The sequence below is a fragment of the Paramisgurnus dabryanus genome, chromosome 11 (assembly GCF_030506205.2).
Source record: "Paramisgurnus dabryanus chromosome 11, PD_genome_1.1, whole genome shotgun sequence".
Taxonomy (NCBI): Eukaryota; Metazoa; Chordata; class Actinopteri; order Cypriniformes; family Cobitidae; genus Paramisgurnus; species Paramisgurnus dabryanus.
Genome location: NC_133347.1, coordinates 22,065,533 through 22,091,469, shown reverse-complemented (window position 1 = coordinate 22,091,469; position 25,937 = coordinate 22,065,533). Strand labels below are relative to the sequence as shown.

The window sequence follows — 25,937 nt, the reverse complement described above, 5'->3', positions numbered from 1 at the left end:
GCTGCCATTGGGGGAGGTGGCGCAGCCTGAGCCCAACTCAGAGTTGGCAGACATGCTCGCTTGGGCGGCGGTGGTCGGCTTAGTCTGGGCTCCTCCCCCAGCTCTCGAACCATCCTGCCTCCACGATTTTTTTTTCGGGGCAGCCCGTGGTACTCCTCAGTATTCTGCCCAGGTGCCCTTCTTCTTCGAGGTCCATGAGGAGGTTGTACTCCCTCCCCCCTCACCATCTTGATGGCGGAGCCGCTAAGGGCTATGCGGCTGTCCGAACAGTCCCGCCACCACTGCCTCCTGGAGGACCAAGCCAGCCCTGTCTTCGCGGGCCTGCAAGCACTCGTCCGCTCTGACGGCCGGTGCCTACCGGGCCTGAGGAGTGGTGGCTTCAGCCCTGCATGCTATGGTGTTGTTGCAGGCCAAGGCACTGAAGGACCTACACGAGGGTGGTCATGATCTAGAGGAGCTGCGTGCAGCTACTGACTTGGTGCTCTGAGCGACCAAAGTCCCAGCGCAGTCCGTCGGTCATACAATGTCCACGCTCTTGGTCCAGGAGGGCCATCTCTGGCTGTGCCTGGCAGACATGAAGGAGGCGGATAAAGGCTGCTTCCTGAATGCTCTGTTGTCCTAGGCCAGCCTCTTTGGCGAAGCGGTCAAGAGCTTCAGGAGCAGACTGAGTCGATTAGTCCTCCACTGTCTGCCCCAGTTCCCGCACCGCCTTAGCAGCAACCCACCTTGACGCAGCATCGGAGAACCAGTCACAGGCAGGCCACCCCACCTGTCCAGCCTGCCACAAAGCCCTCCGGAAAACGTAAAGGCAAGCGGCCCTGAGATGGGCGACCTAGAGATGGCAAGGTCTGCTTTTGGGGAGATGGTGCTTGCACCACTCCCTCCCCCAGAGGAGGGCCGGGTGAAGAATCTTTTGTTTCCTTTTGTTTCTGTTCAACTGACATTTCAGGCGGCACCCACTCCATCAAAAAAGAGCAGTTTTCCTTTTCTTCTCCAGGTCTCTATAGGATGCAGGGTGCTGTGCTCACCTGCACCATCAGACTCGACTATGCATTTCAGTTCGCCCGGCATCCTCCAAGTTTGTCGACATCCCTTTCATTTCAGTGAAAGCAGCAGATGCCCCCTACCGTCAGTCCCTCTACCCGACATGAGGTCGGGATTTTACAGCCCTTACTTCATAGTATCCAAGAAAGGTGGTTGGTTATGATAAATCTTGGATCTGCGTCGTCCAAATCACGCACTACACAAGATTCCGTTCAAGATGCTTTTGCAGAAAGCATTTTCCAGTGCATTCGTCCCCGAGACGTTGTCCTGAAGGATGCGTATGTCTAGATTCTCCCTTGACACAGGCCGTTTCTCCGATTTGCGTTCGAGGGGCGGCCATATCAGTACACATTAGCTGAATTCTTGAAAACCTGTGTAAGGCTTGGCGTCCATATGGGCGACCCCTATAGAGGGATGCCATATGTATAATGTCCGTGGAGTAAAAACTAAGCCCAAATTTTTCCCTCAGCAGAGCTACCTCTGCGGTGTCTGTACCGATGTAGTCTCATTAGAAAGCCACCCCAGAGAATTCGATATGCAGCAAAGCCCTTGCGGTTATTCCATGTTGTAATCGCCACCTAAGAAACTTAAATGGGATGTGGCTTCCTCAGCGTCCCCCGTTACCGCTAAAACTGGTATGCTATAGTGTTGTCTAAGTGTTACTGAGTGGGTTATATCGGAACAGCAGTGACTGGCCTTCTCTGCATAGGGCCCCGTCGCGCCTACTCTAAAACACCTAACACGTTTTCTAGGTATAGGGTTTGTGTCGAGCCAGTTTCCTCTTGTGTTTTCACAGAAAGCCGGTAGAAGCACTGAGGCCATTATGGTGCTTATGGTGGTTAATGTTCTTTTAACTTTGTACAAACTTGTCAGTAAATAACATATATTTAAATCTACAGTAAGTTACTGACAAACAGCTGCCAGTAATATCTATCTATCTATCTATCTATCTATCTATCTATCTATCTATCTATCTATCTATCTATCTATCTATCTATCTATCTATCTATCTATCTATCTATCTATCTATCTATCTATCTATCTATCTATCTATCTATCTATATAATATGAGTTTGTGCTGTGTGTAAATATTATGTATATTAAAACACACACACACACACACACACACACATAGAAATATATACATTTAAGAAATGTTTTATTTATATATCATTTTTTATTTATATATAATATAGAATATATAAAAATATAAATAAATATATATACACATGTAAATGTTTCTTAAATACATACATGAATGTGTGTGTATTATATACATAATAATTACACAAAGCACAAATTCATATATTGTTTTATTTTGTATGAGATTAATCTAGATTAATCTATGCCCAGCACTAATATATATATATATATATACTATACATGTGTGATGATGTATAGGAGAAAGTTGAAGGTTTGAATGTGGGTATAGGAGTAACCACAATTGTGGGTGAATTTGTCAGGGAAAAATATGGGGGAGAAGTAGAGTAGTGAAGGGAAATTTAAAAAGCGAGGGAGTGAATGAGAGGACAAAGAAAGTTGTTAGTTGGGCTGCTTTTAACACACACATTCAGTGAAGAAAAACACACAGTGGGAGGATGCACCTCCTCTTCCTTTAACAATAGTGCCTTTACTTTTGGTTTGTGATTTTAGGCTAAGCTGGATGAGTAGAATTATTTATTTTCAGTACATTGTATAGATTTGGCAGACGCCTTTATTCAAAGCAACTACAGTGCATTCAGGTTATTCATTTTTTAATCAGCATATTTCTGGGAAATGACCCCACCTTTGTGTTGCTAGCAAAATGAGTTGTAACATTACTCTATATGAAGAAATATTCTGTATAGACAGGTATAATTTTACATCAGTTACCATAATGTAATTCATTAAAACATCAATCATCAATGTGTGTTATTTTAAGAATAATCTTGTCAGCATTAGGCACAATGATGTCATTTTAAGTCATGTTTGCTGAATCGACCGCAGTCAGTTTTAAATAGGGGTATTTTTAGGCAAAATCATGACTAAACTAAGACTAAGCTAAACTTGTCCTCGAGCTGATGCGTCACATTTGATAGTTCGCAACAACCATACACGAGGAAGCAAAATTTCCATTATTTAGTCTGTGACTCATGACTTCAGGTGACAAACTCTTGTTTGCAGTTGTTGTTATTTAACATAAATGAGCTCAGACTTGTGGAAGATGTTCAATTTCTAACATTAAATAACAATATGCCACTGGTCCTATAATTTGGTTGGTTGAATCATATTTCTACATTGCTGAAAGTATAACAGCTCTCTACCTCCACCCCACCCTTTGTAGTGCTTCTGTGTGTTCTGGAATAAAGAATATGTTGGCTATAGACTGTTTTGAACACATATAGTCCTGATGTGGGAGGTCAGGTCATTAGAGTCACTCAAACGTTCATAGAACAAGCTGCTCCTTAATGCCTGCAGCTGTGTTGTTCTGCTCTTATGGGTATAAACAGAAGGCTGGAAATAACAAGGATGGCGTATGGAATTGATCTGTTTGTCTTTTTCTGGATCTATGTAGAATTGATTTTACAGTCAAACACAGTAAAGAGTTTCTGATTCACACAACGTCTTAAAAGATAAATATTTTGTGGATATAATTGTAGAATATTAACCTTTATATTATTATGATCAAGTCAGCTAGTTTAGCAGCGAGTCAGTATAACACCTGCAGTTGGTACATCAAGAAAACAGGTACACGGTATATGCACCTGCTGCACTGTACTAATCCAATACATTAATTCATTGTAGACTATGACTTGAATGTGTGAAAATAATAATTTTGTATTAATAATTCATTTAAATTTGTTTTATCCATATTCTTTTGCTTTAGTATTACCAGTTTTTAGTTAAAATAAATAATAATAAAAAAAACATTCATTTTAAATTTGCTGTTAGATTTATTGTTCTATTTATTCTGATCTCCTGACAGTTTGCATCACCCTATGATTCAATACACTTACGGAAAGTATTTTACCCACATCGATATCGTCAACAAACAATACGTCACATCCAGCGCGTGGACCGTTTATTATTGCATATCTAACCCCTGCAACTCCTTGTGTACTTTTCACAAAATCTCAAGATAGCCACACAGGTGCCGTATAGACCCTATGGCAACATACGTATATGTGTGTGTGTGGTACATCTTAAACGCACGTCACATCATGAAAAAACACGGGTAACCCCAACAACCACGTGCCGGTGGGAACTGGGGGGAGAGCGCGTCAAGAGCCATATTTGGAACGTCGGTCTTTGTCAAAAGACCAAATATGGTATTTCCGCGCTTGACGTTTGTTCCTTGTGTGGAAAATGAAGGCGTGGCTGTGGCGGAGGAGACGCGATACAAATGCTGTTTCCAACCCCGCCTGTACTATAGAATCACATCTGCTGACAAAATAAGGAGTGTAAATCTAAGCTTTGACGAAATCATCTATCATAGTTAAAGACTAGCAATTTGTAAACTAGCAATACTGTGAAAACACATTAGGTCTCTAAGAACACACACTAATAATATTTTGTGTGCTCCATTGTTATTTATACAATTGTAGTAACTTAGTGCATTTCTGCTCGTAAACATTTTTAAATATACTGAACCGGTTACATCCAATTCTCCTCACGGCTGTTGTTTATCTTGAGAGGTCATCATGGGTATTGGCGACCCTCTTGAAATCTCTGGCAGTGAGTTAGTTCATATTTTGCGGACTCCCTGTGAGCTCTTCACGTCTGGCGGATGTATCGTGCTGGACTGTCGGCCTTTCCTCTCCTTCTCTCGGGCGCACATCGTGGAGTCCCGCAACGTGAACTGGAACTCAATGCTGAGGAGAAGATCCAAAAGCTCGGTGGTGTGTCTGGAGTGGCTGGTGGCCGACAAGTCGCTTCTGGCCCAGCTGCGGAACGGAGACTTCTCTCCGGTGATCGTCCTGGATGAGAACAGTCGGTCGGTGGGAGATCTGAAGAGTGAAAGTCTGGCCAACCTCCTGATAAGTGCCCTTCAACTAGAGGTCCAGTCTGCATCCACTCAGATCTGCTTTTTACAAGGTACAGATGCCAAAACTTAAAAAAGGGGTCACCGTTTGGAAATACTGATACTGCAATCTTGCATTTGACCGTACATGTTTTGTTTGTTTAGATTTTTTAACCACACAAAACATAAACATGCACATTTTTATGTTTCCTATAAATATACTGTATATACTTATGTACTTTAATGTTGGTAACCTAAAAATGTGTTTCATGCTACTGAACGCTACTGGTTTTATTCAACACTTTTTAAAATATAGCTGCTTAAAAGGTTCTCACAGCGATGCCATGAGAAGAACCTCTTTTGGTTCCTTAAATAACAATTTTTTTATATACATTTGTATAATCTGAATAGCATTTTCTCACCTTAAACATCCTTTTATTAAACAGAAAGGTTTTTAAGATTCAGACAAAAAAAGGTTCTTCTATGGCATCGTGAAGCACCTTTATTTTTAAGAGTAAAGGACAACATTAGCTAGGTCACATCAACCAACATGGAAAATACCATAGTATACTTTAGTATTTACTAGTCAACTGTAGTGAAATTCCTAGAAACTCAGGTGTTTCTGAACCTTACAATAGTAAATATTTATGATTCAGGGTACATTATTTATAGTTCACTAGTTTATACCACAGAGTATTTTACATTTAGTGTATTTACTATATTTAAGTGGAAATACTATAATATACTACAGTATACTTCAATTTACTATTTTTTTTTTCATTTTATCATGTGGGAAGTAACCTTAATTTAAAAAATAATTACATAATCAAAGACTTGCTTGGTACCTTACTTTCTAAAGGTACCATCACCATTTGACTTAAAAATTATGTTTTATTTGTTTTTATTTATAGAAACGTTATTTACAAATCGCAAAATTCACATAAATGTTATGCTTAAATGTTAAACACCATTTACAGTAGCTGGATTCTTAATTTGAATTATAAGTTGTTATTTATCATTTATAATTTACTGCTTGATTGTTGTTATGCTTAAATGGGGGCCTATTAAAGAGATATCTGATATTTTAATATGTCAGAAACTTAGCATAATGATATTGAGATTACTTACTATTACATTACATTTTCATTTACAAATAATTTTTCCCTTAATATTTCTGTAGGTGGATTTGATGGATTTTTTACACTGTATCCCGAGCTTTGTTTTAACACTCCGGTCATGTGTTCAAATCACCCTGCTCTCGCTGACCCGGAGCCCATTGTGTCAGGAAGAAAGACCCCCCTCTATGATCAGGTTAGTTAAATAAATTTGTTAATCAAAATGACCCATAGTTTTTTGCTAACAAGTAAACACATTTATGCAAACTCACATAATCGTGTTTATCGGAAATGTGAACCACTGCTTTTCTGAGGTTTCTAATGACAAGCTTTTGGTTCCTTTTAAATCTATAGGGTGGTCCGGTTGAGATCCTCCCCTTCCTCTTTCTGGGCAGCGCCCATCACTCGTCCAGACTGGAGACTCTGGAGCGATGTGGGATCACGGCTGTGCTTAATGTTTCCTCCTCCTGTCCGAACCTGTTTGAGAAAGAACTTCAGTACAAGACGCTAAAGGTGGAGGACAGCTTGGCTGCAGATATTCGTGTGCTTTTTCCCGAGGCTATCCACTTTATTGGTAAGTTTGAGGGAATAAACAATCATACTTAATGACTTAAAACTGACCTAAAATTGACAATCACCTCTGTTGGGTCTGCAGATTCGGTTAAAGAGAACGGTGGGCGAGTGTTGGTCCACTGTCAAGCAGGGATCTCCAGGTCAGCGACCATTTGCCTTGCATACCTGATACACGCTCGCCGTGTCCGCCTCGACGAGGCCTTTGACTTTGTAAAACGCCGCAGACAAGTCATCTCACCCAACCTTGCTTTCATGGGCCAGCTGCTGCAGTTTGAGACAGATGTTTTGTGCCCATATTCGGTACTAGAACGAGAAAACAGTGCCACTGCATTTTAGTGTCTGTGTACAGATGGAAGAAATCTTGCCTTCAATGATCTGTGACAGAACATTACAAACTTGAGACTTTGTCCAGAAGACAGATCTACTGTACAGCATGAATATCAAAGACTGAGATTCTGAAAAATGTAAGGTGCTTTTGTGTTTAGCGTGATGTCGACTCAGGTGCACATTTCCAATCCTACGGGTAAACAAATGTTTGAATGCCATTCTGCGTCAGCAGGATTATGGCACAGGGTAAATATCTTTTAACAGGACCAGGCGAGGAGTTTAAAGTCATCCCCCCTTTAAATGAACACCATAGTAGACTCAGCTGTTCATATCTGCTGTTGTAGATAACATCAGCAGACTTCCTTTACTTGTTTGTTTACGGCAATACACAAACTATATAGCTGAATGGTTGTCTGTGTCACCAAACAATAATAATGTCATCACTGACACATTAAAGGACAACGCTGCTATACCCTTATGGAAAAAAAATTGTTGTATGTCACTGTGACATTGTGTAAATCAATGCTTACACATAACAATTTGAGAGCTTTGTGAGACGGACAATCAACCTGACAGCCAAACCTCTATTGGTAGTTTAAAACCTGAGAATAATAAAGCAATGAATTATGGTTGTTTTTAACAATGTGCTCAGGATGTACGTCTGCAGATCACATAGCATAATTTTATTGCATCATTCAACGCTCCATTTGACTGTACCGACTGAACCTGTGACTATATATGGGCGTGACTTGTGGTTAGTTTTCTGTGTGGTAAATGTCAAGTTTTTCCACAAAGTTATTGTCTAATTGTTAGTCTAAGTTTTAAAGGGCAAAAAAAGACCTGACAAACTGTGATCTTAGGTCATTTTAAAAGGTAAATTGTGTGACGTAGATAACAGGCACAAAAGCTTGTTTTCTAATCAATATGTGTATGTTTTATTTTTAAGGTTTTTTTTTTTAATTTTCTTTTTTGTGAATATTTATTTATGTATTTCAGTTCAAGCTATGCACTTTAAATGTAAATGTTTTTGTATATAATAAGATGTTTTTAAGCTGCATTCTTCACTTTGAAATGTAAATAATGTAGTCCAATATTTTTTTTTAAAGCACAACTGAATGATGTCAATTAAATCAGGCTCTATTTTTTAATAAATGTGACCCTGCCTATGAAAACCCGGCTAAAGTCTTTTTTGTGATTTAGTGTTACATAAAATCATCCTACATAGTAATGTAAAGAAACATTTTGTGAAAATATAACCTTGATATCTTTATTTTTTGACTGAAAGACATGTCAAAGATTGAAATCAGTGACTGAAATTAAATTAAACTTTATGCTCCTAATCGTATTATTAGGTTATAAGAATTACAGTAGTAGTAATACCATGAAATTGGTTATATTTTTAAATTTCCAACTTTATTGAAGGTTAATGAGATCACCCAAAAATCATTTACTCACCCTCATGTTGTTTCCTAACCTGTATGAGTTTTTTATTCTGATGAACACAAAAGAAAATATTTTGATAGATTAAGGTAACCACACAGTTGACAGTACCATTGACTTCTACAGTAGGAAAACCAAACACAATGGGTACTATTAACTCTGTGCTCACCATGATTTATCAAAATATCTTATTTTGGGTTCAACAGAATAAAGAAACTCATAAAGGTTAAGAACAACATGAGGATGAGTAAATGATGACAACATTTTCACTTTTGGGTGAACTGTGGCCATAAAATAACCCAGCGAGAACCATGAACACTATTATACAGGCGGTTGAAAAATCATAACTTTTACATCGGCGCCATCTGCTGCCCGTTAGACAAACAGCAGTGCTGAATATCAACGTCAAACAGTAATACAAAATGACCACATAGAGGCAGTGTTCGACTATAAAAAAGACTATGCTTAATCAAAGCAGGCTTTCTAACTCAGTGGTCCTCAAACTTTTTCAGCGTGCGGCCCTTGTGTACGGCGCATTCCTTCGCGCCCCCCCCCCAAAGAAAATTTTTGACAAAAAACTGTTCTAAAACTCAACTCAACAAAACAGATTGAATGATACAAAGTTGTGCTGTTGGTTAGTAGCCTTATTTTTTAGGTTTAATTCCACAGAATTCATGATAAATTAATTTATTTTATAAAATGTCATAAAATTGGGGCCCCCCTGGCACCATCTCGCGCCCCCCCACGTGGCCCCCAGTTTGAGAACCACTCTTCTAACTTGCACGATTTACTATGCCCATTTATTTGTTTACCTATAGGAATAAAGTGGACTATTAACAGTTGGTGGAGTCTTGTGAGTTCATCCATCAATCAGTCCAAAGGGGGTAAGGTAATTGCTATTACCAACATTTGGGCCTACTATTTCCTAGGTGCCTGCATGGGAAGAGCAACAATTTCTTTGTTTAGATCTACCAAATCCATAGGAGTTTGGTTGTGGGAAACCTGATGATGTTGAAATGGATCATGCATAAACTCACACATTTGCTTACGGTGACATTTGGCCTTTTTGAAATTAAAACTTTGGTCTAAACCCGATGTTTTGATTTGTCCAACTGCAGATTAAGATTTAAATTCTGAATTACATTTTACCCGGTAAATATTGACTGCTAGAGCTTTTAATCTGACTGAATTAATTAACTGTGTCATATACACAAATTTATTTGACACATATTGAAGATGGGAAAGTAGAGAACAGCATTTTCTGGCTTTGTTTATGCTCTCTTTCTACTTTGAATACATAAACATTTCTTTTTAAATATTGCTGATGCCAGGCTATAGGAAACATTGGCAGTACTATCACATCCGATAAAATCTTCCTGTTAACTGAATAAAAAAACTGCATGTTGTCTATTGGCGAGTTTTCACGCTATTATTATTGCTCATACTGTAGAAGACGAAACATGACAGTCACAGTATTGTTTTTTTTTAGTTTTTTTTTTTATTATGTTTATTTATTTATTTATTTTATTTTTTTAAAGGTTCTTTGCAAAGCTCTTGTCCAATTATGCTATAGTTTCTGAAATTCTGTCATCTGAAATGTAATAATAACATGACATTGTTGTTTTTACACATTGTTGTGTTAATAAGCACATACAATGTCCATCTTTGACTGAATCATGGGTAGAAACAAACAAGCATAAGTTAATCTAAACCCTAGTTGATTTTGTCCCTATTTACCAAATAAAAAAAATGCTGGGTTATTTTTTAATATATTTTTGTCAGCATTTTGTCAAAAAGGGACAAACCCAAATTAATCCAGAAAATGTTTATATTTGACCCAGGAATGGATTAAAACAACCAAGTATTTTGTGTTGAAACAATCCAGCATAGGTAAAAAAAATCACAACCCACTGGGTTGGGCTTGTCCCTTTTTCACCCCACACAGGTTGAACATAACCCAGCATTTTTAGAATACAATGTTGTAATGGCAAATGAGATAATGCAAATAAAAATGACACAAATGTGGCATGTTAAAATGTTCTTTTCTTTTTTTACAGACTAGTGTATTTACCAACCAAATACTTTCAAGAGAAAAAAATAAAAACAACATTTTCTCACTATTCCCTACAGGGCTGTAAAATTAATTGTCCTGGCAAATACACCCGTCTATCACTAAAGACATCACAAAAGGAACATACCCCACTTGACAGGTAAAGTAATAAGTTCATTCACGGGTACAGTGAATAAAACGCTTTCCTAAAATAAACTCATCCTCAAGAGTGTCGTAATTTAAGATGGTAACTGATGGAGAAAGTAAATTCTCATGAACCCCAGAGTTTCTGGCAAGGCTTAAAGCAGCTTAAAAATGTTTTGAAACGCACAAGACGCACAACCCAGTCGACGATGAGTCACAAGATATTTTGTATTCTGGTCATAAACCATCTCGCAATGTTGAATGACGTACGAAATTTATGATAGATGTGAATATTAATAATTTACAGTTTGGAGTCAAAAGATTGTTTAAAATACAATGAGGTAACAGTGAATGTTGGATAAATAAAGATATCATAACGGACCCAATTCTGGGCATACTTAGCCTACATTTTTACATTTGAAAAACGCTTCAATCCAACTTTCAAGCTAAACATTTCCATGTATATTACTATACGTTCCCAAACCCACAACCTTTGCTGAAGCAATATTACTCTCTTCTCTTGTTCTGAATTCTGCAGACATACAAGTCAATGTGTTTTGGTATCCATAAGAGGGCAGAGTGTACCACAGGTTTACAAACTACCAATTTCTGTCTTTCTTTCTTTCTTTCTTTCTTTCTTTCTTTCTTTCTTTCTTTCTTTCTTTCTTTCTTTCTTTCTGTCTGTCAAATACTGTAGCCAATTGTTTCTCAAATATACAAATAGCTCGTGCATTTATTTATTTGTTTAATAGCTTTTATTTCCCCCTGTTCCATTCTAAAAGTGTTCTCCGTTTCACTGACCCTTCTGACATCAAGACCTGTTTGCTCCATCACGACTGTTATCCAGGCACAGTAAACACATTCTGCGATCTTAATGGATACGTTGAAAAAGCTCCTAATTGCGGCGGGTATATGTTGCACATTATCAGTCGAAGTGAGCATTAAACCACTTGATCTTTATTAAATTAGGCGCGAATATGATGCGGAGGAAGCGCTTAGTCGCTCCGATGCGTGATGAGCTGCCTGTCCCTTTACGCACGAGAGCGCATTCTGTGATGCAAGTTTAAAATGCTTCATATGTGCTTTTTGGAGAGAGAGGGAGAGAGGGAGTTATCTGCACAACGGCAGCAGGTGTAATTTAGGACAGTTACGCAAATATATAGTCCAATTATTTCTGTAGTAATGATGCTATTACATTCATTACTTTGATCTATTTTTTGAATAAGTTAAGTTGTTGAGTGCTTCAAGACACTTGAGTTATTCTTTCTTACGCCTTAATTTGTTTTCTGGTTGACAGTAGAGTATTTGGATAGGTCAGGGTTGTGGGTGGGAGGGAAGAGCTCGCTTCATGACGCCCGTCCTGACATCACTTATACTGGGCTACTGAGATGCGCCGCTGCGTGGATATGAAGCCAGAGCGGCTCTCTCGAGCCGCACCATACTTACAGCTGTCACCGAGATCATGTGCGAGGCACGCTCGAGCCAAGCAAGCCGTGCTGAGTGACTACAGATTGGAGAAACATTGGGAAATGGACTTTTAGACAATATACTGCTTTGAAGTGCTTGGACATATACTGCTTTGAAGTGCTTGGATTCTTTTTAAGGTGACTTTCTCCACTCAGGAATGTAACAACGACACAGCGAGTTTTCAGTGCGTGATGAAATAAAGAGAAGTAATTTATCAGCATTTTGAATTCTTCCTGAAAACTTGTGAAAAACGCCGAGGGGAAATTGGCTCTTCGCCGCGCGCAACTGCGCGCTCTCTGGAGATTTATATTTAAAGCTTAGTTCTCCGTGGAGACTCGTGCATCTGGGTAACCTAGATTTAAACATTCCAACAAATTTCGGTAAACTATCCAAAAGTCTTTTTAATGTCAATATTGCATTAAAACATATTATTCCATAAATGTTTACATATTGGCAAATAATTGTACAGTGCCGCGCATGCTATCATAACTCTGACTTTTTATCTTTATTTGCCATTTTTTTTGTATATTAGCTTTTTATTTAATTAAACGTCCAGAATTTAATAATTTACCGAAGAAACTAGTTAATAATTTATAAAAAAATTAAACGATACACATCAAAGCATCTAATCTGACATAACTTTTACTTTTATAAAGGCTGTGGTGAAAATGACGTTAATAGGTAGTTTATTGTGACTAGAGAAATAAATACACTCGCAAAGATGTGATAGAAACGGTGGCTAACGCAATCTTAACAGAGGTTAGCCATGTATTCATTCGTTTATACGTAAACGGGTTTCCTTTAACGTACATATTTATATTATTAATGTTTTTATTATTGTTTATATAAAACTTTTTAGTTTTTATTAGGCTAGCAAATAAATCGAATCATTAAAATCTCCCCAAATTAGAATTCCAGTTGAGGAGAGTCGTGCACGTGCACGTCAGTGGCCGCGCTCTGGCAGTCATGGAAAGCGCGTGCTCTGTCGACGCGGGTCTGCATGGCCATAACACAAGCAGCTCTGTTGGCACATCTTCACCAACATGTAACCAGAGCTTGCTAAAACTCTCTCCATACACCCCAGAAGCCACAGCAGCGTTTGCGACGGCCATTACGCTCATGATTATTTTCACAATTGTGGGCAATATTCTGGTCATCATAGCTGTGTTAACTAGCCGCTCACTCAGAGGACCCCAGAATCTGTTTTTGGTCTCTCTTGCTGCCGCGGACATCTTGGTGGCCACGCTGATCATACCATTTTCCCTGGCCAACGAGTTGATGGGCTACTGGTATTTCCGTTCTGTGTGGTGTGAGATATACCTGGCATTGGATGTGTTGTTCTGCACTTCCTCTATAGTACACCTGTGTGCCATTAGTCTAGACCGCTACATGTCCATCTCACATGCTGTTACGTACGGTGCACAGCGGACGCACAAGCGCATCAAAGGTGCCATTCTGGTGGTGTGGCTGATCTCGGCAGTAATCTCCTTTCCGCCCCTCCTCTCTATGAACAAGAATCAAGGTGGGGTGGATTCAGATCCCCAGTGTCAGCTCAACGATGAGCGCTGGTACATCCTGTACTCTACAATTGGTTCTTTCTTTGCACCCTGTCTGATAATGATATTAGTCTACATTCGAATCTACCAGATCGCCAAACAGCGCACACGTTGCCCACCTGGAGAGCCCCGGAAAGAGGTCCCAGCCAACGCCGCAAAGGGTCAGCAAAACGGGACAGGAGATGAAACAACCGCTACCACACATCAAGCCTCCACAATGGTCAGACCTCCCACTCTAGCTGTGTCCAAAGTGGAGACCGGTCAGCTGTGTGAAACAAAGCCTGTTGTCTCCAACAACCTCCTGCAGCCTCCTACATCAGCTCAGACACCGACCCCTCAGTGCCCATCCCCCACCCCATCCAATTCATCCGATATCGCTCCCAGTAAACCCAAAAGCAAGCGAAAGGAGAAAAAGACCAATAAAGTACCCGACAATAATAACGGGGAAAGCATGAGCTCTGACTCGGACACAGAGCAAGGCGGGCGGGGGGCAGAGGTGCCTTGCACTCCTATCGTGACACCCACCGGCATCCATTCACCTGCAACAATACAGAAATACAGAGACATGATAGCCACAGCGAAAGGCGCGAAGCTGGTCGCACGAAGAACGAGGCAGGAAGGAACGGCCAACTCGGCACGCCGCAAAGCCATGGTGAACCGCGAGAAACGCTTCACATTTGTATTAGCGGTCGTGATTGGCGTCTTCGTCATCTGCTGGTTTCCCTTCTTCTTCTCCTACAGCCTACAGGCTGTGTGCCCAGAAACCTGCACCCTCCCAGAGCCCATCTTTAAGTTCTTCTTCTGGATCGGCTACTGCAACAGCTGCCTCAACCCAGTCATCTACACCATCTTCAACAAAGACTTTCGCAGAGCCTTCAAAAAGATCCTCTGCAAGAACACCAAAGGCACATTTTTCTAAACTTCCCGAGGTGGATTGTCTGCTCCGATAACAAACGTACAGCTATTCAGAACGCAAAAAGACTACGAAGCGCACAATAACAGTGCTGTTGCAAGTTAGTCAAGGACATGATGCTACTCTTGTACTAAATGACTATTTTGTCAGGTTACCGCCTCAGGCTTTGGATTCCAGGACTTATGTTATTAATGAGACTTATCCAAAAATATTTACAGCAGCAGGGGATGATGGGGGGTGCTCAAATGAATTTACTGAGACTATTTCACACCTGCAAAGACAAGGCACAGTGCGTGGAGCAAAAGATTAAGGTTTTCACTTTTTGTTATTTTGTTTTCCAGGAAATGCATGGGGATAATGCAAATATGGATTTTTAATAAAACCACAAGTAAACCGTTCAGATTCCCTCAGAACACTTCCTACCCTTGTGGACATAGAGCATTGTTTCCGAACAAAACTTCAGAGTCAAAAATATTCCCATGGAACTCCTTGCCAAGGGCAAAGTGTATGCAATGTGTATGCCGATGCAAGTTTATCCAGGCGAACATTAAAGCATCTAGTTACGGATCCTCCCTAGTGCAGGACCATAGGGAAGATCCCCTGTCATGCCCATGTCTTTTCTTCCTCTGATGCAGACAGGCTTTGTGAATACAGAACACCTGTCATGGATGGGTAAAGACCTTGATATCTCTTTTTAAGGCTTGGACGCAATGACTTTGCGAAAGAAGAGTCAAGATTGGGTCAGCGTTTGATATATATATACAAAATGTGCATAAAATGTCTTTTCTAATGTTTTGTTCTATAAAAACATTTAAAATGCATCTTCTATATAGACTTTGGTGACTGTGTAACATCAGACAACCTTCTGATCTGATGGACAGGTTTTGGAGGTGCCTGTTCTGACTTTGTTCAGCACTTTTCTTTGTATAAAGGAACAATATTTGTTGGTATAAACTGATCTACCACACCCTGAACATTAAGCAGGGTGATACTTTGGGACTAAGGGCTGATAGCGATGATGCTTTCTATTTCTTTAGTCATCATTACCTTTTTGCTAATTATTGCTTTTGTGTGTGTGTGTGTGTGTGTGTGTGTGTGTGTGTGTGTGTGTGTGTGTGTGTGTGCAAAGCAAATACTGTGAATAAGTATGTGTTATGTCTGAGTGCCATGTATGTTTGCTGATGTATGGTGCGTGTGAAAGGGTGTGCGTTGTTTGTGTGAAGCTTTTTTTGCGTGGATGATGGTGTGTGCTTATAAAGTTCACACCCCTCCCTGATTTTACAGGCACTGATTGGAGTAAATACAGGACGAATGTTTGATAAATGTGGCTGGTATGTCATATCTGCCACCATATGCCAGCGCTTATGATTCAGCTAATACTTGTGCCAATGCTCTTACATGTTTGCTGCTAAACTCATTAAGTATTTTCTCAAACCGACGATATAAAGTGTGGGTACTTTGCCACAGTGAGTTTGTTTCCCCACAAATAATGCTAATAATTTTATAAAGCTGAAATCATTCGGGTCATTTTGAACGGAGTAATGAAAGCTGTAAATTATTTTGGTTGCGTGAATGATTTTGTATTTATTTATCTTTCTATTTCCTCTTGTTTCCATTTTTTCTTTTTCCAAGGGGAAAACAAACATTTGAGGAGTACAGTTTCAGTTAAAGGGATAGTTCACCCCAAAGAATCATTTAATCCTCATGTTGTATAAATTAATTTTTCTGATGAACACAAAAGGAGAAATTTTGATAAATGATAATGAGCACACAGCTGGTGGAAACCATTGACTACCATAGTAGGAAAAACAAATCATACATGTATGGAATTAAATGGGAACCATCAACTCCGTGTTTACCATATTTTATTAAAATATCCTCATCGTCATTTATCACAATACTTTCATAGTTTTTGTTTATTCTACTATGGAAGTCAATGGTTTCCACCAGCTGTGTGCTTATCATCATTTATCCAAATTTTTTTCTTTTGCGTTCATCAGAAAAAAAAATGTATTTATACAGGTCTAAAACAACATGAGGGTGAATAAATGATGACAGAATTTACATTTTTGGGTGAGTTATCCCTTTAAAGTAAATGGATTGAAAGTCATTTTTTTGTTTGATTCCTGTCAGGACTGCATTTTCAAAAGCTTTGCGATTTACAGACCTCTTGCAAGTGTATCTCTTTTGCCTCCCGGACTTCTCTTTCACCGGTGTAATGCTTTTGGTTTCCAAACTCTCTATAAAATAAAACCGTTCAGCTGTGTTTGTGTGCCAACTGACTCATTGCTGTTTGAGAGCTTTCAGAAGCACAAAGGATTTTCTCTCATTGATAGGATGTTGCATTAAAAAAAATCAAAGAAGAAATGTCTTGAAGAAAATGAAGTGTTCCTTAGAAACCAAACATTCACAAATTCATTTCCAAAATCTCTGTGAAAGTGGCATGTTTTCATCACATCTAATTTTCTGTAATAGTAACCCTATACTTTTCATATTTGTTGTTGCTGTGATTTATTTGAACTCTGATGCAAATATATATATATATATCTGTATTCAAAAGGTTCAAAAACAACATTTTAATGTTTTGGAATATGAATAAGCTGTGGGAGAAAGAAATGCTTCGGCAGATGGATGTTGATGCGGTTGGATAAACTTTATAGTCTCCCTTAATGTCAAGTTTACACCCTTAAATAAAAAAGGAAATTCATAAGCGTGATTGCATTAAGAACAATGATGTTTCAGAACACAATACAATCTTGGCAATGGGGATTAATATTAGACTGAGTTTAATATTAAGATGAAGGACCGTCTGCTTTGGACTTAATTGCATTTATTTTCATCAGGACGACACTTTACAAATCAAATAGAAAATGTGAATATTATGTGCATTTTTACAGTTTAAGAGCCAGACACTTGGCTCTGAAATCAAATAGAGAATGAATTTCATCTCCGGTAATTGCAGGAAGATGCTGCATTTATTAATTTATGAAGAGTGTAAATAATTTTGTGTGAATAAGTAGCCTAGCGTGTTCCCTAAACATCTACCCAGGGTCATGCTCTTGCAGAGCTTTAAACTCTTGATTGCTTTGCTGTGACTAGCAGAGAAATTGAACTCATTCGTTTAAAAATATGGAAACGTCATTCCAGGGGAATAAACATCAAGATTTTATTTTAAGAAGATTGCTCTCTTAAAATTTTACAAAACTGAGTAATATTCAGAACCTTTTAAAGAGTAAAAAGCTTGGGCACATAGTATCCCCTAAAATGTAATTATAAGGGTGGAAACATATATAGTAGCTGTTATGGACAAGCAAACATGTTTTAAAGCAGACTCTTAATTAGAAATTGTGCACTGCTATGTATTTGGGAGAAGAAATAAGATTTTAAGGTAATGCAACTTACAAGCTAACATGTAAGAGGAAAACATCTTGCCAGTTTTTAGAGCTGTTTGTGTTATATGAACACTGTAGAAATTCCTTTATTTTATTTTTAAGTTTAATAATCTTTACTAGCAAGGAGTTGCCATAAATTATAAAAATAAAGTTGAAATAACTTAAGCTAAATCAACTTTATTTTAATAATTTATAGCAACTCCTCGCCAGTCAAGAAAGTTGAAATTATTTGTAAATTCAAGTTGAGTATACCTAAAAGTTTAAGTGCAATAAGGATTTTTATATATAATATAAAGGATACATAATCTTCAAAAATGGAAAGTTTATATGTGTGTGTGCTGAATTGAACTGAATTTAAATAATTTGAATTAAACAAATGCAGGACACTTTGACTTTAACTTTTGTTCTTTACTCTCCGTAGCTGCTATTTTACTGTACTCAAAAAACATGATCTTATCCTATACATAAGAAGTTGTTGAAAATATGAAATGCCTGTAAGATATTTTTAATCCGCTCAGCATTTCACACACCATTTTGTTTAAAAAAGCTTTAAAGCCTATATCACTCTAATGTGACAGGGCTACAGTAGGATGGTTCTCATACAGGCCAACCCCTGTCCCACATTCCCATCCAGTGAGATTCTGGAATAGTTGTGTATTCGGATAAGCAAACTGTTAAATTAGAAAATGGATTAGCTGGGAATGGACAAGAGGGGGGTGTCCCTTTTTTGGCATGGACAGTGAAACAGGAAGTACGAAGTGTGTTCAGTCACAGCCTCATCACGTACCACATATCATCATGTTCAACAGTAGTTGTATAATCCACTGAGAATAGCTCTTTCAGGATGTGACTCGGTCTCAGTAGTGTCCTACTGCATCATTCTGGGACAGGAGCTGAAAAGGCAAAATTGGTCATAAAATATACTACTTTTATTGATGCTGAATTGAGTAAATAAGGAGTATCCTGTCGGAACCAGGCAATGTTTTTCATTATAAACAAATTTTAACTATAAGGAAGTACAACTGTAGCAAAAAAATGGCCTGAGCAGAGGATAAATTGCATTGTTGATGTCGAAAAATTCGGAGAGCGTATTTGCAATTCAGCTGACTGATTGTCGCATCTGAATTCTCCGGAAGCAAATTGTTGACTGATATCACGCAAGGCTGTTGGCAAAACATCTAAATGTGAAGTGTTTCTGTGTTTATATTTTTAACAGTGGCTCTGGAAAGCAGGAACAGTTGCTTTGAAAGCCTGAACCAAAGCCAAAGAAGCACAGATTGCTGTGAACATCATTTACGAAAAGCCTAATTCTCCCATGCGCTCGCACAAGTAGAGTCGCCCATGAATATTTATGCGGTGAAGATGGGGCTAACGATATATAATTTAAAAAATGTCTATCTCCATTGTGGACAACGGGAGCAGGGAGGATAGATCTGAAGCATGGATGAGATGGAGGAGGATTATACAATTAGGGGGCAAAGCAATCCAAAAAAAGGTCCCTGGGCATCCAACACAGGAAACTGAGAGGCAGCTGGATGAGAGAGCAAAAACTGGTATGAGAAGAAAAACTGAGATGGATAGGAATCTGGAAATGAGAAAGTTTAGAAAGAAAGCAGTAATGACAGGCAAGAAAGGGATCATGAAAGAGTTTGTGCGGGAAGCCAATTGGAATAGAGACAGTAGTGTAATGTGTTCATGTCACAGTACTGATGGATGAAAACTCTTTAAATTTATTATATGTATGATGTGCCCTCTGTCAATCAGAATGAGTAATAGATCTGTCTGCTAGATGGAAAATCTTCCCGGCCAAGTGCAGACAGCGTGTGATAGATCTGAGTGGACAGAAAGTGCAAAAAATGTGCAGATGAGTAGAAGTTCAACAATCATCTGTCATATTTTACTTACTTTTGTGTTGTTTCAAACCTGTATGATTTTGTTTTATTAAAGACTCCACTGCTCATTCTTTACCATGGATTGAATGTGAATTTGGATCCAGGTTGTCAAATTTTCATATAGTTTACGTTTTATAGTTTTATCTCTAGAACTATATTTTAAAACTTTTTAAGCCACAATAGTTTTATGTTTGATGCAATGTGGTGCATTGGTTTGTTTATATAAAAGAGTTAAACATGAGAGTTTGGTGAATATAATGTGTGAAGATTGACCACAGTTTTTTTCTCCAGGTTAGATTGACTGTCTTTAACTTGCTTAACATACCAGCATCAGGGGCCAGCTGACATGTATATCCCTTAATGTCCAGGCTCAGAAACGTTTGCCCTTTGTAAATAAACTGTGGCCATTCTTCGTATTTCTGGTACCCCACAACAACCTCTTTCCAAATAGTCAGGCTGAAGACATGACAACCCCAGCCATCATTAATCTAATTTTAGCACTCCACACTGTCAGTGTGTAAGTGTGCTAAAATTTTAAACAGATGACTTTATTAAATACCAGCACACTCACACACTGACCTGTGTTTTAAATACCGGCACACTCGGATGCTGACTTGTTTTAATTTGTGGCACACTTACTATGTTTCAAGTACCGGCTTGTTCACTTGCTGAACAGTGTTTGAAATATTGGCACATTGGTACATCATCCTGTGTTTCAAATACTTGCACGCTGCCCCGTTTTTCAAATACTGGCATGATTGCAGGCTGACCTGTGTTTTAAATACCGGCACAAATATTTGTGTCACGCTTGTTCCGGATTGTTCACTTGCTGAACCGTGTTTGAAATATTGGCACGTTGGTACACCAACCTGTGTTTCAAATACTGGCATGCTTGCTTGCTGACCTGTGTTTCAAATACTGGCATGCTCGGACGCAACCTGTGTTTCAAATACTAGCACACTTGCTGCGTGTCTGAGTTTTAAAACCGGCACATTCACTTGCAGAACTTGTTCACTTGCTGAACAGTGTTTGAAATATTGGCACGTGGGTACGCCAACCTTTGTTTCAAATACTTGCACGCTGCCCTGTGTTTCAAATACTGGCATACTTGCATGCTGACCTGTGTTTCAAATACTGGCACGCTTGCATGCTGACCTGTGTTTCAAATGCTAGCACACTTGCACGCGGGTCTGTGTTTTAAAAACCGGCACACTCACTTGCAGAACTTGTTCACTTGCTGAACAGTGTTTGAAATATTGGCACGTTGGTACGCCACCCTTTGTTTCAAATACTTGCATGCTGCCCTGTGTTTTAAATACTGGCACGCTTGCATGTTGACCTGTGTTTCAAATGCTAGCACACTTGCACGCGGGTCTGTGTTTTAAAAACCGGCACACTCACTTGCAGAACTTGTTCACTTGCTGAACAGTGTTTGAAATATTGGCACGTTGGTACGCCAACCTTTGTTCCAAATACTTGCATGCTGCCCTGCGTTTCAAATACTGGCACGCTTGCATGCTGACCTGTGTTTCAAATAATGACATGCTTGCTTGCTGACCTGTGTTTCAAATACCGGCAAGCTTGCCCACTGACCTGTGTTTCAAATACTGGCATGCTTGTTTGCTGACCAGTGTTTCAAATACTGGCATGCTCGGACCCAACCTTTGTTTCAAAAACTGGCACACTTGCAAGCGAGTTGTTTAAAAACCGGCACACTCACTTGCAGAACTTGTTCACTTGCTGAACAGTGTTTGAAATATTGGCACGTTGGTACGCCAACCTTTGTTCCAAATACTTGCATGCTGCCCTGCGTTTCAAATACTGGCACGCTTGCATGCTGACCTGTGTTTCAAATAATGACATGCTTGCTTGCTGACCTGTGTTTCAAATACCGGCAAGCTTGCCCACTGACCTGTGTTTCAAATACTGGCATGCTTGTTTGCTGACCAGTGTTTCAAATACTGGCATGCTCGGACCCAACCTTTGTTTCAAAAACTGGCACACTTGCAAGCGAGTTGTTTAAAAACCGGCACACTCACTTGCAGAACTTGTTCACTTGCTGAACAGTGTTTGAAATATTGGCACGTTGGTACGCCAACCTTTGTTCCAAATACTTGCATGCTGCCCTGCGTTTCAAATACTGGCACGCTTGCATGCTGACCTGTGTTTCAAATAATGACATGCTTGCTTGCTGACCTGTGTTTCAAATACCGGCAAGCTTGCCCACTGACCTGTGTTTCAAATACTGGCATGCTTGTTTGCTGACCAGTGTTTCAAATACTGGCATGCTCGGACCCAACCTTTGTTTCAAAAACTGGCACACTTGCAAGCGAGTTGTTTAAAAACCGGCACACTCACTTGCAGAACTTGTTCACTTGCTGAACAGTGTTTGAAATATTGGCACGTTGGTACGCCAACCTTTGTTCCAAATACTTGCATGCTGCCCTGTGTTTCAAATACTGGCACGCTTGCATGCTGACCTGTGTTTCAAATACTGGCACGCTTGCATGCTGACCTGTGTTTCAAATACTGGCATGCTTGCATGCTGACCTGTGTTTCAAATACTGACATGCTTGCTTGCTGACCTGTGTTTCAAATACCGGCAAGCTTGCCCACTGACCTGTGTTTCAAATACTGGCATGCTTGCTTTCTGACCAGTGTTTCAAATACTGGCATGCTCGACCCAACCTTTGTTTCAAAAACTGGCACACTTGCACGCGAGTTGTTTAAAAACCGGCACACTCACTTGCAGAACTTGTTCACTTGCTGAACAGTGTTTGAAATATTGGCACGTTGGTACGCCACCCTTTGTTTCAATACTTGCATGCTGTCCTGTGTTTTAAATACTGGCACGCTTGCATGTTGACCAGTGTTTCAAATACTGGCATGCTCGGACCCAACCTTTGTTTCAAAAACTGGCACACTTGCACGCGAGTTGTTTAAAAACCGGCACACTCACTTGCAGAACTTGTTCACTTGCTGAACAGTGTTTGAAATATTGGCACGTTGGTACGCCACCCTTTGTTTCAATACTTGCATGCTGTCCTGTGTTTTAAATACTGGCACGCTTGCATGTTGACCTGTGTTTCAAATACTGGCATGCTCAGACGCTGATTTGTGTTTCAAACCGGCACACTCACTTGCAGAACTGTGTTTCAAATACTGGCATGCTTGCTTGCTGACCTGTGTTTCAAATGCTTGCTTGCTGACCGTGTTTCAAATACCAGCAAGCTAAACATAGTTGTGTAGTACTTAAGTATTTTTACTTTCTACATAAAAGTAAATTATTTAAATAAAAGTAAAGTCAATTATTCGTATTTTATTAGTGTTTTTCTTTGGAAAACATACATTCCAAAACATATTATCATAATTTTTACTCCACTACATTTCATAATTTCAAGTTTTTGGTTTATATTTAATATTTAAGTACATTAAACATCTAGTAATTTTGTGTACTTTTACTTAAGTAAATTTTTTTTCGTACTTTTACTCAAGAAAGTAAAAGTACCCAATTTTTATGTAATTAGGCAATCATTTGGTAACACTTTATTTCGATAGTCCACTTTAGACATTTTACTAATAATAAGTTACTTTGCAACTACTTATTAACTACCAATCTTTAGAGAATTAGAAGACTATCTGCTTAATATCTACTAACACTTTATTGTGATGATATCTCAACAGACATTCAACTGTCTATAAGTATCTCTGCAGGTGCATGTCAACTTATTCCACTAACCCAAACCTCTTCCCTAACCCCAACCCTTACAGTCTACTAATACTCTAATGAAAGTTAGTTGACGTATAGTTGCAAATTATTGAAAGTTAGCTGACATGTAGTTGCTAAGTTATTTATAGTTAGTTGAATGTCTAAAGTGGACTATCAAAATAAAGTGTAACCAATCATTTTTAATATGCAATATATAATGAATACACAGTATGATTCTATGCTTTAGAATGTAGTGAACATTTTTTACTAAAGAAAAGTACATTTTATTCCCAAGACAAACACTCTGATAAAGCACAGATGCTTGGAAAATGTAACTAAAATACTTAAGTATTATACACCTCTGAAGTGACCTGTGTTTCAAATACTGTCATGCTTGCCTGCTGACCAGTGTTTCAAACGCCAATGTGTTTTAAAAACTGGCACACTTGCATGTGGGTCTGTGTTACAAAAACCGGCACACTCACTTGCAGAACCGTGTTTCAAATACTGGCATGCATGCTTGCCCACTGACCTGTGTTTCAAATACAGAAATGCCCACTTGCTGACCTGTGCTTCAAATATCAGCACACTTACAGGCCAACATGGGTTTCAAATGCCGGCACACTCAAACAGTGCCCTGTGTTTCAAATGCAGTCTCGCTAACATGTGTTTCAAATACTGGCTCACTCAATGACCTGTTTTTCAACGATGGTATGCTGGTACGTTGACCTTAGTTTCAAATATGGGCACGCTCGCTTGCTGACTTGTGTTTGAAATGTTTTCAAATCTAATACATTCACATTCAGACCAAATTTTATATTTCTTTAACACATTCACACACTGTCCCTGTGTTTTACATTCAGGTACACTCATACACAGATCTATGCTCCAGTGTCTAGCATACTTAAACACTGACCTGTCTTTCACAAGTTTCTTCCCCACCTTTTCCAGAAAGAAGGAGATGCTGTTTTCACAGGAGGACTGTTAGACCTGCCACATGAAGTGACAACTCAAACGAGCATCACAGTCCCGGGGAGTGATGACAACATGCTCAGCATCTGCTATGATGACTTAACACTCAAAGAAACCATATGGTGATTCACACATCACTAAGCGTCCGCACTGCAGTCAAAAGATAGCGTGTAATTACAAAGAACCCAAATGAAAGATTTGCAAATTACCATATTTCCCTTAGTGATGGTAACAGCGAGTAATGAGTGTGTGCATAAAGAAGCATCCTTGTGATATTTACATCTCTGAAGACAATGTTCCTGCCCAAGTACTCAAGTGTAGGAGGACAGAAGTTGCTAATTGCAGTGTTATTCGACCAGAATGAATCTAACACTTAATTTGCCCTTTCTGAACAAGAATAACAATGAAGCATTCTTATAATATAGAAAAGCCAATTTTATTAATAACTATTACTGTTAATAACTAAGTTGTACAGCTGTACAGCTCAATAGGTAAATTTTGCATTAGAAGCGCAAAGTTTGTGGGTTTGAACACCAGGGAACACCCATATTGATAAAAAACGTATACCCCGAATGCACTTGAATGCAGACAAAATACATGTAAATGTATTAGGAACTATAATCACTATACCAAACATGCTCATTTATGAAGTTATGCAATATTAACATTAAAAAAATACATTATTCAGCCTTAATTCAGTTCACCTTTAAATTATTATAGAGTAAGATTAGACATTACCAAAGCAAATGGCTTAACAAGCTGTATTGGGAAGGTTTCAGAAAAAAAGCAAGTACTCATTCGAGTATAATTAATAACCTCAACATTTTCCAGCTATATCCTAATGCACCACTGAACTGACACCATAAGCATTACAATGGAAAATGTCTTGCTTTGTGAATGTTTTGCCAGCACCCTTTAATCTTTAAATACATTTTTAACATTAACAAATCTTTTTTAAAAACAAAAGACTTAAAATAAGTTCACGCTACAGTATATCAACCATTTCTTGATGGTTGGAGGGACGCCAATGAAAACTTGCCTTGTAATTAAAACATTTCTTATTGTGCTTTTGTTTTTGTTCAGTGACTCCCGCTGCTCGGCTGATGTTAATGCCTGCTTCATAATGCCTGTTTTGAAAAGTTTCTAAAAGATCTCAATTTATCATGAACACAACTCCATTGATCTGTCTCTTTTTCATTTCTGTGACCTTTTCTAGGTGTAGCATAGAAGGGGCGCAGAGTCTGCATCCGCCACTCTGTCGTGCCAGTCAAACATGATGGACATTGTGGACATAATGCTTGCGCGGTGGAAACCATGGAAACTGAGAAAGTCACTGCTGAGGT

The 25,937-nt window shown here is 39.0% G+C and overlaps 2 protein-coding genes across 2 annotated transcripts; both read left to right on the top strand.

Annotated features, from left to right (window-relative positions):
- The first annotated feature begins 4,435 nt into the window (after positions 1–4,435).
- On the top strand, positions 4,436–8,225 carry dusp2 (dual specificity phosphatase 2). Its single transcript, XM_065260116.2, has 4 exons — positions 4,436–5,118; positions 6,225–6,355; positions 6,514–6,733; positions 6,815–8,225. Exons 1-4 carry the CDS (start codon positions 4,725–4,727, stop codon positions 7,066–7,068), a joined length of 999 nt encoding a protein of 332 aa, XP_065116188.2. The 5' UTR covers positions 4,436–4,724; the 3' UTR covers positions 7,069–8,225.
- Positions 8,226–12,016: 3,791 nt separating this feature from the next.
- adra2b (adrenoceptor alpha 2B) lies at positions 12,017–17,287 on the top strand. Its single transcript, XM_065247409.2, has one exon. The coding sequence runs from the start codon at positions 13,127–13,129 to the stop codon at positions 14,633–14,635; it is 1,509 nt and encodes a 502-aa protein (XP_065103481.1). The 5' UTR covers positions 12,017–13,126; the 3' UTR covers positions 14,636–17,287.
- Positions 17,288–25,937: the final 8,650 nt, after the last annotated feature.